Source organism: Emydura macquarii, unplaced genomic scaffold, assembly GCF_026122565.2.
Source record: "Emydura macquarii macquarii isolate MOO-44397 ecotype Brisbane River unplaced genomic scaffold, CSIRO-AGI_Emac_v2 contig_622, whole genome shotgun sequence".
In the NCBI taxonomy this organism is placed as follows: domain Eukaryota; kingdom Metazoa; phylum Chordata; order Testudines; family Chelidae; genus Emydura; species Emydura macquarii.
Genome location: NW_027130759.1, coordinates 6,199 through 19,740, shown reverse-complemented (window position 1 = coordinate 19,740; position 13,542 = coordinate 6,199). Strand labels below are relative to the sequence as shown.

Genomic DNA, 13,542 nt, shown 5'->3' with positions numbered 1-13,542 from the left:
GGGAAGTTATTCTTCGAGGGCTGGCTCATGTCCATTCCAAGCAGGTGCGCGTGCACCGTGTGCACAGTCATCGGAAGTTTTTTCCCCAGCAGTACCCCTTGGGTCAGCATAGGCGCCCCTGGAGTGGCACCTCTATGGGGAAAAATCTTCCGACAATGTGCGCACACCTGCTTGGAATGGACATGAGGAACACACTTTGAAGAACAACAGTTACAGAAGGTAAGTAATTGTTTTTTATAGGTGGAGGATACTCCAGTTACACACCAACTCCTGACCGGGACAGAGCTGAGGAAAAAGACCTGGGCAGTATTGAAGCAGGTACAGGTCTGACGTCATGATGCCAACAATTAAATCTTTTAGCTTTCTGGAGAGAACTGCCCCCAAGGGAAAGATTACACGTGTTATTCACACCCTCATTGGTTATATGCTAGAATAGATTTAATGTTAATCTCTGAATCCTCAATGAAGCAGACAAGATCTGCAGAAATTGGTGATGTTAGAGGATCAGATAAACATCACTTCCACTGGTGCACTGAGTCCGATCGCATACCCGGGTCCCATCACCGAAATACATGTTAGATACAACTGGATTCATTAAGGATTGACTGACATTTCTCTATCAGAGAATACTTAGACTCATCCATGATGCCAGATCAAAAAAAGAGCCATTTCTCTTGTTCTTTGAGATGTGCCCCTCCTATGGGTGCTCTGGTGTAGGTATGTCTGCATCCCTGTGCTGCTGCTCGGAGAACTTCAGTAGCAGGGTCGGGCCCGCATATGCACGATCTCCCCACATGCTGTGCCATGAGGCTAGCCAAAATGCGCAGGCTAACCCTTGTCAGTTCCTTCTCAACCACCCCTGGCGCTAGAGACGCACCAGTTCGCTGTCCATTAGTGAATCGTTCACTCTCCAATGGCTAATTGTGGCTTTTACGAACCTTTTTAGTCTTTAACTTTTTTTTCTGACTTTTAGATGTCTGTGGCCCCTCCACCACCAAAAAAAAAAAAAAAAAAAAAAAAAAAAAGAGAGGAAAAAAAAAAGAGAAAAAGACTTTGACTGCGGGGGGACCTCCCCTGCACAAGGATCTGCCTGGCTTTCTGGGCTTCAAGACGTGTCATGCTTTCAGTGACGTGATCCCGCTCGTGGACAAGGACTCCCAGTGCATTCGCTGCCTTCCTCCCACTTCCACAACGTCTTAAAAGCTAAGCTGCAAACTTTGCCCACAGTATCAGAGGAACACTGCGTGATCTTAGAGATTTCCAAAGGCACAAAGCACAGTTAGACCAACTCCCAGTGACTTTTTTTTAATCAGAATTGAGTGCCTGACTGCCCTACCTGCCTTTGAAAATCTCACCCTATGTGGATGCCCATAGTACCTGAAAGCCTTAGACCCAAATTGTCAGAATATTGCCTCTAACCGTGCCCACTCAATTTCCTTTTGGTAGCACAGAGTCTCAGATATGGGTAGATTTGTTCGCCAAACAGGTTTGCTGGACACACAACTAGCCGACCTGAGGAACTAAATCAGAGATTTTGGGCAAACGGATTTAGAGGCTAGTTTTAAAAGTGTAGCCCATGTGGAAGAGTTCTCAAACAATTCCTTTTGTCAAACAAACCAAAAGAGCTCCTTGGTGTCCCAGCCCAACTCTGCTCCAGCCTTTGAAAAGGAAACAGTTGTGCACAACTGAAAATGTGTGAGCGCTCAGTCAGATTCAGATAAGCAGGAAATTGCTGGCTTTTCAGGGATTCATAACAGCTTCTGTTAAAACCAAGCAATGGAGGAATAGACTCTGTTTTGAAAATAGATTTCTAACGTAACAAACCCTCAGCATTAAAAGGATTAAACACAACCACTTAAAATAATCATGTTACAATTAGCACTGAGGATGCTTTAGACTTCAGTTCCATTAATACGCATACTTAAAGACACTGTTTAGATCAGGAGGGCTTCTTTCTGGCAAACCCATTTGTGTTCGGCACCACAGGTGTCAGACCTAATCTGCAACCCCTTTATCAGCCCACAGCTGTTCTCTTCAGCATGGCCAGTTATTGGAAACCTGTGGAATGAAGAAAATGTAGTATCAGTGGTTTAAATGTATTCAGCACAAGTAAAAGAGGGACCTGTTTGAAGGGATGTGACAGGGTCGTCTGGTGCGTTGTGGTGGTGCCTTAATAACAATTAGGCAGAAAAGATGGGATAATTGCCCTAAATCCATGTCACAGGGACTCCCTGAGTAGTGGATCTGGCTTGAGTTAATAAAACAAGCACAGGTGTTTTCTCTCTCTCAATGAGGGTTTTCCAATTTGCAGTCCTCCAAGCTTTTCACCTCAGCATGTGTAGCTTACCTGCCCTGAGATGCAGGAGCAGAAGGCTTATATGTGAAAAGCCCTTACAGGAAACTAATTTTCTAGCACCATAAATTAGGGTTTTCAGTTCCTAGCAGGCTCATAGGGGGTGATGTCACCTTCGGTACTTTTAAAATCAGAATCTGGATTGAGGTGACTAATTTTAAGCACTCAGGTTTGAAGGTAATGGATTAAGATTTTCTTTCAGAGCTATAAAATAAACACATTAAACATCAGCACTCACAGTGCTTGATTTAATAGGGATCCATCCACCCACAGCCAGTTCCTCTCAGGGGATGTCATGTTAAGTCCAAGCCAAAAACGATATGCACCGTTGGTAACGTTCCGTATGAAATCCTGTGACGTGTAAAGCAGAGGGGACTGGGTAAATGCACTCAAACATGCTAGAATCGCCTGCGTCCACCAGCATCGCTATCCCCTGTTTTTTTTACTTCAGTGGCTCTGCCCACAATGCCTCAGGGGAAAAGCTGCAGACCGGCTCTGAGGACCTGAGCCAGACAGCTAGTGCAGCTCCTGCCCTGGGAAAATGGAATCTCAGCGTAGCACTGAGGAGGTCACATGATAGTTACAAGAAAAATCCATTTGCCATTGAATTATGGCCATGAACAAGTTCTTTTTTACTTAAAAAAAAAAATTCTTAGGCAAAAAAACCATTAAGATGGGGGAGTGACAACAGGAGCTACATTGTTTGTCTTTTCCCCCTTTCTGCTCCCAAATATAAAGAATGGGTTTTTTTAGCTTTTATTCATCCACATTTCACACAGCTGAGCCCCCTCTAACATTGTCTTTCAATATTTAATGCTGAGACAAGTCCCTGTATTATATTACAGACTCATCGCTTCAGCTGAAGGTTCAGCATCATATTATTTCCTTTACCACCTCCTCCTGGGCCTGGATCACTAGCATTTGGGACCTCTTCACTGTACATTCTTCCTGGCTCATCTTCCAGGATTTAGTTTCTTTAGAGAACCAATAGCACTTTCCTCTATGCAACAACCAATCCTTGGGGCAGAGTTTGCAATCGGAGGCTTCTAGAAAGGGAAAGAAAAAGAGGATGTTAGTAATGGTTTTGGAGGTTTTAAGTACAATCATGTATGGAGCCTTCAGACGCAGTATACCAACCAGGGTGTCTCTCTTTGATGTCCAACCACTGCCCCAATCTTAGGGGTCCCAAAAAATGCTCTCAGGGCACAGGCCTATCTGGCCCCCCTTCAGTTACAGTTTAACTCTCTCTGAAAGCTCATAATAGTTGTGAAACATTTAATACACGGACCCTTTGCCCCGACTCTAACACAACTGCTCTTTTACTTAATCATATAAAGCACAGAAGTGTACAGCTCATATAGAACACAACTGATCTCAAAGCACTTCTACTCTTTAATGTATGGATCCTCACAACACCCCTGTGAGGCAGGGCAGCGTTGTTATCCACATTTTATTGTTATCCAACGTTGTTACCCACATTTTACAGCAGAGGAAACTGAGGCACAGGGAGGTTAGGTCACCCGGGAAGTCTGTAGAGTCTGAAACCTGGATTGCTATCCCATCTGTAAATATGACCCACTGCATGATCTTTTGTAAATTACTCCGTGCCCCAGCTTGCCCAAATGTCATAGAGAGAAAATACTCCCCTGATTTACAATGGGTTGGAAGGCTCAATCCATTGTCCGAGTGCCTTAAGATCTTTTGACGGAAAGTGCTTTGTGTTAAATGTTAATACAAATAATACACTGTGCACGCATATTTCGCTATTTTAACTCAGTAACTTCTTTCTTTAACAGAACAAAGCCTAATTCCTCACTGAGGACTGAATACAGGAGAGTTCTGAAGCCTACGTCCTCATCCGGCTGGTGAGTTTAGGGCTGGCAGTCTTTGGGAAACTAGTCATTTCCAGATTGTGCAGTTTTGCTATTTTTCTAACTTGTTTCTGGACCCTCCACTGCTTTTGCTCCAAAGAGAAGCGAGCAGATTGATGCATTAAAAGCTAGCACTTGGATTTGGATTTCATCAGATCTTAGAAGTTGAACAGGATTAGAAGTGAGCATGTGGATGGCGAGACCTCCAAGGAAAACCATGAGTGCTGGGTGTTAAATGACATAGGCAGTTAAGAAGAAAAAGCAATAGAACTAAACTTAATGCCCAAACCTACCACTAGCAGGTGACATGCTACTGGGTAATGCTTTCCTTCATGTGAGAAATCAAACTGAACTCCACTTGTGATCATAAAAAACCAATGCCCTTTTTTGAATACAGGCGATCAATCTAAAGCAGCTTATGTAACAAATTTTGCCTGACTTTCACTAATGGTACACAGGACACTCCTGTTCTGAGGAGAACTCCCTGAACACGTGATTCTGGCTCCTCCTCCATTTCCAGCTGCTAAATTTCAGTAAAAACCTTTAAAAATACATGAAATACTTTCCTAATAAGCAACTATTATAGTTGGCTAGGGATGTTGTGAGATGGGAGTGCCTTTCACATACTTATTGTGCATTGTTGCTGTGTGCTGCTAAACAAATAATAAGTATAACCCAAAGGTAGTTGCATTTTTGTAGCGGGTGAAGGGATTCCTGTATCTGCTGCATAATTTGTCCATCCAAGGCGCTGTGAGAAATACTTGCACTTCAAGTTGATTGTGTTGTACTTACTGGGAATTCCCCTATCTGGCCACTAGATGGCACTGCTTCTGCTCAGCGCCAGGTGGAACTGATAACAAGAGAATTAAAGACAGAGGATCATGAAGGTTTGGCACATCTCTGCTATCCAGAAAATAGCAGAGCATTTTGACTGAGTAATTGGATTTTCAACTGCAGTGAATTCTTCCAGGGTGTATGAAATGGAGAAAGGAGCTCCATCAGAATGAGTTTACCTGTTGAGTTGCTGTGTGATGAAACACAAAGAGTTTGTTTCAAGTGAGATCGGAAATCCTCCAGGGGTGAGCCTTTGGTTGCTATTTACGGATTAGAAAGAAAATGATAAAGGGTATAAAATTCATTAAGTATTGTGCTATCTGTCTAATCTATAAGAGGAACAGAGAGAAAATCTCATTCATTACACTTGTAGTGTATATTCATTCCATTTATCTATGCACATTTAATGATGACGCTGTTTTAGTCCACTCACGCAAGTTTCATATGCCAAGCTCTTAACTACATCTAGTTAATGTTTTGACTTGCATGGTGCAATGATGTGTCAAGCATTTCATTCACAAATAAACTGGAATCAGAAATGAGATCTCAGTGAGATTGTGACGTAACAGGGCAATTCAAGGTGCACATTTAGACTGTGAGCTCCTTGGCTAAAGCCTGCTCTACACTCACCTTGAAATTTGGTGGCAGCTGATGGGAGATATGCAAACTCCATAGATTAGCTTGCATATCTCCCATCGACTTCCTAAATTCTAAATAGCGCGGTGTCCCCACTACACTGCGCCGATGGGAAATGCCTTCCTGTCGACACAGACTTACTCTTTTTCCGAGGGTGGATTTATTCAATCGACTTCTGGATCGATTGAGCAGGTCAGTCGACCCGAAGAATTGATCTGACGGTGGCAAATTTGCTGCCATCAGTGAAGACCTACCCTAAGGCATTGTCTTACTGGATAACCTGTGTAGAGCCCAGTAAAGTGGGGGCCCTGGGAGCCAATGTAGTAGTAATAACAATAAGATAAGGGCTGGAACTACTCACCCCAGACACCCAGCACAATCACAGCTCCTGCCAGGATGACATTCCCAGCCCAGCCGACTCCCAAAGCGATCCGATGCCAGTGTGGGCACTGAGGGAGACCTGCAAGATTCAATGTTTGGTGAAACTCCTTCAGCATCCGGTGTGAAGAATAAGAAACAGGGAAACTTGTTCTCCTTTGAGCCTGTGCAGCAGTATTTTGAGAGTTTACTACAGGAGTTCTCAAACTGGGGGGTCACGACTCCTCAGGGGGTCATGAATTTATTACGTGGGGGTCGCAAGCTGCCCAGCTCCGAAGGCAGCGCCTCAGCCAGCAGCAGCACAGAAGTAAGGGTGGCAAAGGGGGGCTGAGTCTGCTGTGATAAGTGATATTGACAAAGTTTCTTTTCACCCCCCCGGCATCAGAGTAACTATTTAAAAAAATATCTTTTCTGCTTATAACAATAATCGGATAAAATTGTGTTTTAGTCTTCATTTAAAAGCGGTGGGGAAAAAAAGGTAAATTCATTTTAACCAACAGGGTTATACATTTAGCATTTAAAATAGTAATAAATCTAAAAAATGGTTTTTTAATTTACACGTGGGGTCACACTCAGAGGCTTGCTGGGTGAAAGGGGTCGCCAAAACAAAAAGTTTGAGAACCCCTGATTTATTAGAAGGTTGCTTTTGAAAAAAAAAAAATTCTTCTTTGGTTCACCATTTCTCCAAAATGGCGAGGCCCAGAAACTCCAGATTCGTTGTGGTTTTGTTTATACCAAAACTAGAGTAGATGCCTCTGCTCACAAGCTCTTGTAACTTGGGTACTGGGTACCTGCCTGAATCGCTGTCTGAAGCAGAAGACAATGTGGATTTCAAAGACAGCACTTCTTTCTTAAAAACAAAGTTATTTACTTAGTTAAGAAAAAACAGCACGCGAAGATGATTTACAAACATAACCACATATCTTATTTAAGCTTCTTCTTTACTATTAACCAACTTGAGTTGCAGGAAAAGACCCAAACCAACTCACATTCTCTTAAAAAGCAAAGATCCTTCTGTGACTGATTCTGATCACAGTTGATGGCATGCCTTAATGTCCTCTTTAATTTGGCACAGATCCTCTTTTAGAGTTGAGCCAGCTGCATACTGGTCCTCTGAATAACTTAAAAAATGGTAGCCCCCTATTCACATTTTTGTTGCGATCAAGAGCATGAGCCTGTGAATGCTAATGCACATGCTTTTCTTTACACACCATTCACAGGTGTAACGTTAAGCACATGAGTGTTGGCAGGATCATGGTCTTAATACTAATAGTTTTATAGAATAAAGTTGTTCAGAGGTTGAGTGGGGGAAAAAAATTGGTGAAAACAATTTTCGAAAAGTGAAAAACTGTCGCCCTCCCCCTTTCTTATCATTAAAAAATAAAATGACTGTTGAATTTACTTCACCCTTCCCTAAGAACATTGTCATCTAGCCTCAGACTAACACATAAATGTCAGGCTAAAGGGATCATTTTTATTTCGTTTTTAGAAATTTAGAAGCAGTGGAATTCTAGATCTGGCTTATACTATAAAATGTCTTTCAAATTGACTTATTAAAGCTATCTGCGCAGTAGTTCTGTTTGCAGAGTAGTTGTGACTTTGGAAACAGTAAGTTTCAAATCATTTACACAGTTAATTCTCAACATAGCATAACTTTAGCTAAGAAACAAGAGAACAATTTGGGGGGCAAACTCAACTATTGGTTACACTGAATAACTCCAGTGACTTCTAATGTTACTCAAGAACAGAATCTGACTCTTAAAATATTTTTCAAGAGAAGAATATCCAGTCCTATGTGAAAGAAATGTCTGAAGAGCATTGATAGAGTTTTATAAAAGCTTACACCTTCGACAGCTAGCTAAGACGGGACTTATGCTAAAACAAAAAAAGTCATGAAAATATAAACTATTAATTCAGTTCTAAAGAGGTACTTTGGTAAGAATCATTTTCAGATCCTGTACAATAATTTAATTATATTCATAGGTGTATATGTAAAAAGAAAATAGCTTTATAAATACAGTACAGGTGTAAGTACAAAGTAATTACTTTAAAATACACAAAGAAGAAAACGTGATAGTCAGATGATCAATAAAAATCATCACCATAAAATAGGATTATGTATAGTACAGCATGCTGCATATATCGTGTATAAGTGGCTTGATAAACTGTTTGGGATGTTGGTATTTTCTTGGAAGATTAAATGCCAGTGCAGTGATAATATGAAGGTTCAGATCAACAGCTTAATATAGGCACTCATTTAGATCAATGACCTTGCTGTACTCACAGAAAACACACTCTGAAGATGTTAAATAACTATCCTACCTCCATCTTTATTATAGTTTTCCAAAATATTAAGGGTTTAAAGTTTTTAATTTTCAAACAATGTTTTGAAAAAATGACACTGTGATTTACATTTTACAGCTTTAAATTAAACCTCACAAATCCTTCTCATCGTTACTAGCCTGCCCCACTCTGTTGATCTCCATTAACTCACAACTCACCACGCTTCGGCTGACATGCATTGCAGTGGCCCCTCCATGACCATCCTCAGAAATGAAAAAATCATCCCTGCCCTTGGAAACCTTCTGTGATTTTTTTTGTCCATTTCAGAATCCAGTAAAAAAATTTCCTGGTTATCTTCACCATCCTCAGTGGCCAGGTTCTCATTCACTTCTTCCTCTTCTTCAGCCCCATTTCCTAAGATAACAGACTTTTGCCTCACTAATTGCCTGTACATACAATCTAGTAGATCCTTCTCTACATGTCCCCAGCTTCTGATCTTGCTTCCACGACTTCAAATTGGCTCCATAGCTGTTTTCAGATCCCATCTCTTCTCCCTAATCTATGTTAAACTTTTCTAATTAAACAATGAAATCCTCCTGCTACTCGAGTCTCCCAGATTCCAAGTGTTCAGCCAGTCTTCTCCAGACTCATCCAGTGCACGGCTTTTTACATACTATAGTGGGCAAGTCATGCTTAAATTTTAGCTTAAATAATTTACTTGTATCCCTCAAATGTGTAGGAAAGACAAGCAACGTAGGACTGAATTGTCCTGCACTTTAAGCTCTATGGGTAGAGATTGTCGCTGGCTATGAAGTTTCCTGTGACACGTATTGACAAAACTGAAGTAAAATGTACTGTATTGCACTGGAGTCACTCACCAGTTCTCACAGTGGCAAAGGACTTCACATAAGCCAAGTTCGACCGTTCATTTGGTACATGAAACAGAGATCTGCTCTTTAATTCTGCTGAATCTGTCTCTCAATTATCTGTGCTGCACTTGAAAAATAGGAGCCCCCCTCAAAGATAGAGGGTGTTTGATCTAAAACCAATCAATTAAATCCACTTACTGAGGTGCTGAGATGGACGTGGCAGTCCTGAAGAGGCTCCAGCAATGTTTAAATCAGCATAAAGTACCTCTCCAGCCATGACAAGTGCAGGGGAAGATGTGAGCGTACAGAAGAGAGACTGTGTCTAAGAGCAGCCTCATACATACATCTCAGCAGGATGACAGACACATCCAGAACCAGGAAGTATTGTCTATCAGAAATTTGCCTTCCCTTCCCTGGTAACATACCAGAGAAATCCTTGAAAATACAGGTGATGAGTGAGTAGTTCTCAGATTGCTAATCAAAAAGAAATTTTAATTACATGGGCAATTCCTGAACTTTCCACAGGGGAAAGCCATCTTTAGCACACACCTTTCCCCCCAAGCTCTCTGCCCACAGCTGTTCTTCAGCATTAGCACTCCTTGTGAAACAACTTGGGTATTTGTGATTCTATGGCCGGGTGACCTATTTGAAGGTCACCTAACCAGTGGGAAGGACACTTTGAATGAATTAGCCAGATGCAGGCTGTGCATATCAGGAGGTGGGGGGATCTAATGGATTGGACACTAGCCTGATCAGAAGACCTAGGTTCTAATCCCACCCATGCCACTGGCTTGTGTGACCTTGGGTAAGTTATTTCCCCTCTGTGTGCTTCCGTCCCTTCTATCTTGTCTACTTAGATTGTAAACTTTTGGGGGCATGGATTGTCTCTATGTGCTTTCTAGTACCTAGCACAATGGGCTCTAAAAATAATGCAAGTCTCCCTGCCTCTTCTGCATAGCTCCCCACTACCCGTTTATTAAACAGACTGGGTGAAAAGGAGCAGATCTGTAAAGGTGGTGGATTGTTTCACTGAAGCGACTTCAGCCATCCATAGAACAAGGCCAGCCTCTCACCTGCCAGCAGGGTATGGCGTCAGAAGCACTGCTTTCCCGTGTGTCAAAGAGACAAGAAAGCCGTGTTTGAACTTTGCACAATTTTTAATATTTAAAAACAAAATGTAGAGATCATGGCTTCTGACTCCATGCTTTCCCCAATACACCCCAGGCCTCTGCCCCAAGATCCACTGTTAAACATTTGTATTTTAAAACGTTTAATCCTGGAAGTGGGGTGGAGGGTGTGCAGCGGACAGGAGTCAGAAAGGGGCATGGGGCTGGTGGAAATAAATTAAGTATTTAAACTCACTTAATTTACAAATAGAGGTGCATTTTTGAAAATAAGAATAGATTTTTCTGGAGGGATTGTTGCATGTTATTGACTAACAGGCAAAGAAATTTATCCTGACTATGTCCAGTGACAACAAGGCTAGGACCCAAGTTCTTTATCCTCCACTAAACTTAGGTGCACACTATTGAACTGTACCCATCTGTGCTCCCTCCTCCCCACGTTTCTCAAGCAGATGAAAGAGGAGAGAAACAGGATTTTGTTTGTTTGTTTGTTTCTCTAGGCGTATTTCCTACAATGGTATTTGTAAGTTTGCTCTACTACCCTACTGAAAAGTATTGACCACAGGCACTTCGGCAACAAAGTGATCAAACCAGTGACTGGCTGTATGTTTTTTTTTCTTCCTGTGGTGTAAAGACATAATTGTTCTGGTGACATCAAAGTGGCAGAAAATGTGCTTTCTGCTGCTTCTTGTGTGGAGACATCTTATTCATCTTTTTCCACAAAGAGAAGCATTACGGAACATGATAAAAGTCCTTTTATCGCTAAAGCAACCGAAATATCTGGCGGTAGGTGTAAAAATAGAAAGCCTTCAAGAGACTGAAATGTATTTCTCATGAAATTATTTTTTGACCATCTCCATATAACATTTTTCCATTATAAAAGATTTTTGTGAACTTTTATTTGAGATACTAACACCACCATCACCATGCAACAGGGATTTGAGATTTGAAGGGCCTTTTACTTATCCCATGAAATTCCATTCGTGTTCACCCAAGTGATAAAGAGATTATACAAGGAAGTTGTACTGATTTAACTAAAATCAATTTAGAAACTAATTTAGTTAGAACAATGCAATCCCCTAGCGTGGGCAATTATTTTGGTCTGAGTGCTTTAAAATCAGTTACCTTTAGTTGATTCCCTACTGACTTTAAGATAAAGGTTTGTCTACATAGGAAAGATTTTTTTGGTTTAATATGTGTTTTTTCGGGGTAGAGTGCCTTACGTCCACACAGTACAATTCTTTTTCCAAATTAACTGGCGCCTTGTTCCACAGTCATTTACCTATTTTGGAAGCTCACAGAACACATTCCAGAATCAGATTTCCCAGACCAAAGTACATGCAGTCCCGTTTTTAATTAACAATTTTATCTCTGGCAATCCTCCCCACTGTTATGTCACTTTGCATTACTTCACGTGAAGGTTAGCCTCTTTCCTGTGTGAACCTCTACTGGTCACCATGACCAGATGTCACCGCCTCATTTACGTTTTGGAACACAGCCACCTATGCCCCTTTGCACTTCTAGCGCCTGTCGATTTCACACACCCAGAGTCACATACTCATTACAGCAGCCATGCACTGTGCTTCCTGTGACATTACCCAGAGTACAATCTGGACTGTTGAAGAGCTGTCTCGCTTCAGTTCTCCAACCTGGGGCGCCTTTTGCACTGCTTCTCTGTATAAACAACCACTTCTGGTCTTTCACACATAGCCTTCAGCATGTAAGTTACTCCCAGCTATGCTGCACGAGTGCTATAACCCGCCAGTTATAGCAGCAGGGTTCGCTCGGCCTGCACGTACGCCTTCTCTCCGCGAGGCTGTCTGGCACTCTACAGGCAAACCATCCCCAGTTCCTTCTTGACCACCTTTGGCCTAGAACGGAATGTGTAGCAGTCCCATTGAATGCTGCCTCCTAGCGTTAGATTCGTTGGAGCTGATAGTGTTTCCTTTCAAAGTTTTCTTATATAGCATTCTAGTGCTTTCCTTCCTTTTCTTGTTAAAAAAAATCCAGTTTCTGACTGTTTTCCCCATGTTCATGCTGGGTTCCCCTGGCTTTAAGAGGTGCCTTTCTTGTAGAGAGCCTTTCTTTCTGGTAACAGATGGTCACTCTCGCTGCGTCCGGTTCCTTGGAGAAGCCCACATCCTGCAGAAGTACACCTGCCAACAATTGAAGGCCAGATCCTGAAAAACCAGGGAGCTGAGGCTGAAGCTTCTGCTGGAGGGCGCTCTCAGACCACCGTACCCTCCTCGGTCCTGAAGCCTCTCCAGGACAAGGATCGTCCCCTGGACCTTCACTTCCAGAGAGAAGGGATCCCGGGGGAAAAAATCATGGGACTCTCCACGCAAAGCCTCCAGAGAAAGGGCGGCAAGCCCTGTGGCTGAACAGTTGACGAGCCAGAGAGGATCCCCCGGCGTGTTCGGTCACCATGGCTCTGGCAGCACAGATGGCTCCAAACCACAGCACCCAAAGATCCCAGGCACCCCTCAGTATGGGCTCCCCATTAGCACCCCCAGACTCCCTGGGCAAAGGCCAGGAGGCAGTGGTCCTTCCTACCAAGTCTAAGACGGGCGACCGTACCGCTGCTAAGAGATCAGCACCATTGGAAAGACCCTTGGTACCAGATTCTCCTGAGTAACCCTCATTGGAGCATGCCTCCCCACTAGCCCGCCGGTACCAGTGAGTCAGCACCGTTAGCCGCTGATGGTACCAGTGCCGGCTTTGGTACCGCAGGAGTTCCAGTTCTCAAGGGGCCTCTTAGACGCTGAGGAGCAAGAGACCCTGCAACTTGGTACCAGGGCTCTGGTACCGAGCAGATCCTGGTCCCCACCGCTGCCACTGATACCAGGCCATTCAGCTCCAGCACACCAATCAGCTCCACCCTTCTGCAGCGATGAGTCGGATAGAGCCAAGCTGGCAATGCCTCTCTGGTTTCTTACCAGGTCCCATTGCCCCAATGTTAGGAACCCCACACAGGCTCGGGTCAGTCTCCTGATATGGTCACCCTTAAGTGCCAGCACCCATGCCTTCCCCCCTTCACCCACCAGTGGCCGTACTGGGGCCTGTGGGCATTTTACAGGCCCCACACTTCCTGGGCATTGAGCCACTTCTTCAGGGGATCTACCAGACATTCCCCAACAACTTCTGTTTCCAGGGCACCGGAACCAGAGGAAGAAACCCTTGTGGTGCAGTAGGCC

At 43.1% G+C, this 13,542-nt stretch overlaps 1 protein-coding gene across 1 annotated transcript; it reads right to left on the bottom strand.

Moving 5' to 3' along the window:
• Positions 1–1,513: 1,513 nt before the first annotated feature.
• Positions 1,514–9,501, bottom strand: LOC137148225 (killer cell lectin-like receptor subfamily B member 1B allele C). Its single transcript, XM_067540869.1, has 7 exons — positions 9,423–9,501; positions 6,056–6,154; positions 5,832–5,834; positions 5,238–5,318; positions 3,245–3,399; positions 2,592–2,704; positions 1,514–2,058 (listed from the first exon to the last, which is right to left on the bottom strand). The coding sequence occupies exons 1-7, from the start codon at positions 9,499–9,501 to the stop codon at positions 1,935–1,937; spliced, it is 654 nt and encodes a 217-aa protein (XP_067396970.1). The 3' UTR covers positions 1,514–1,934.
• Between the last annotated feature and the right edge of the window lie 4,041 nt (positions 9,502–13,542).

Coding starts and splice junctions, on each gene's coding strand:
- LOC137148225 (XM_067540869.1), bottom strand. CDS start 9,501: ATGGCTGGAGAGGTACTTTATGCTGATTTAAACATTGCTGGAGCCTCT. Junction 2,705..3,244: donor TCCAGGCCCAGGAGGAGGTG/GTAAAGGAAATA, acceptor TACACGTCACAG/GATTTCATACGGAACGTTAC. Junction 2,059..2,591: donor TCCCTATTAAATCAAGCACT/GTGAGTGCTGAT, acceptor TTCATTCCACAG/GTTTCCAATAACTGGCCATG.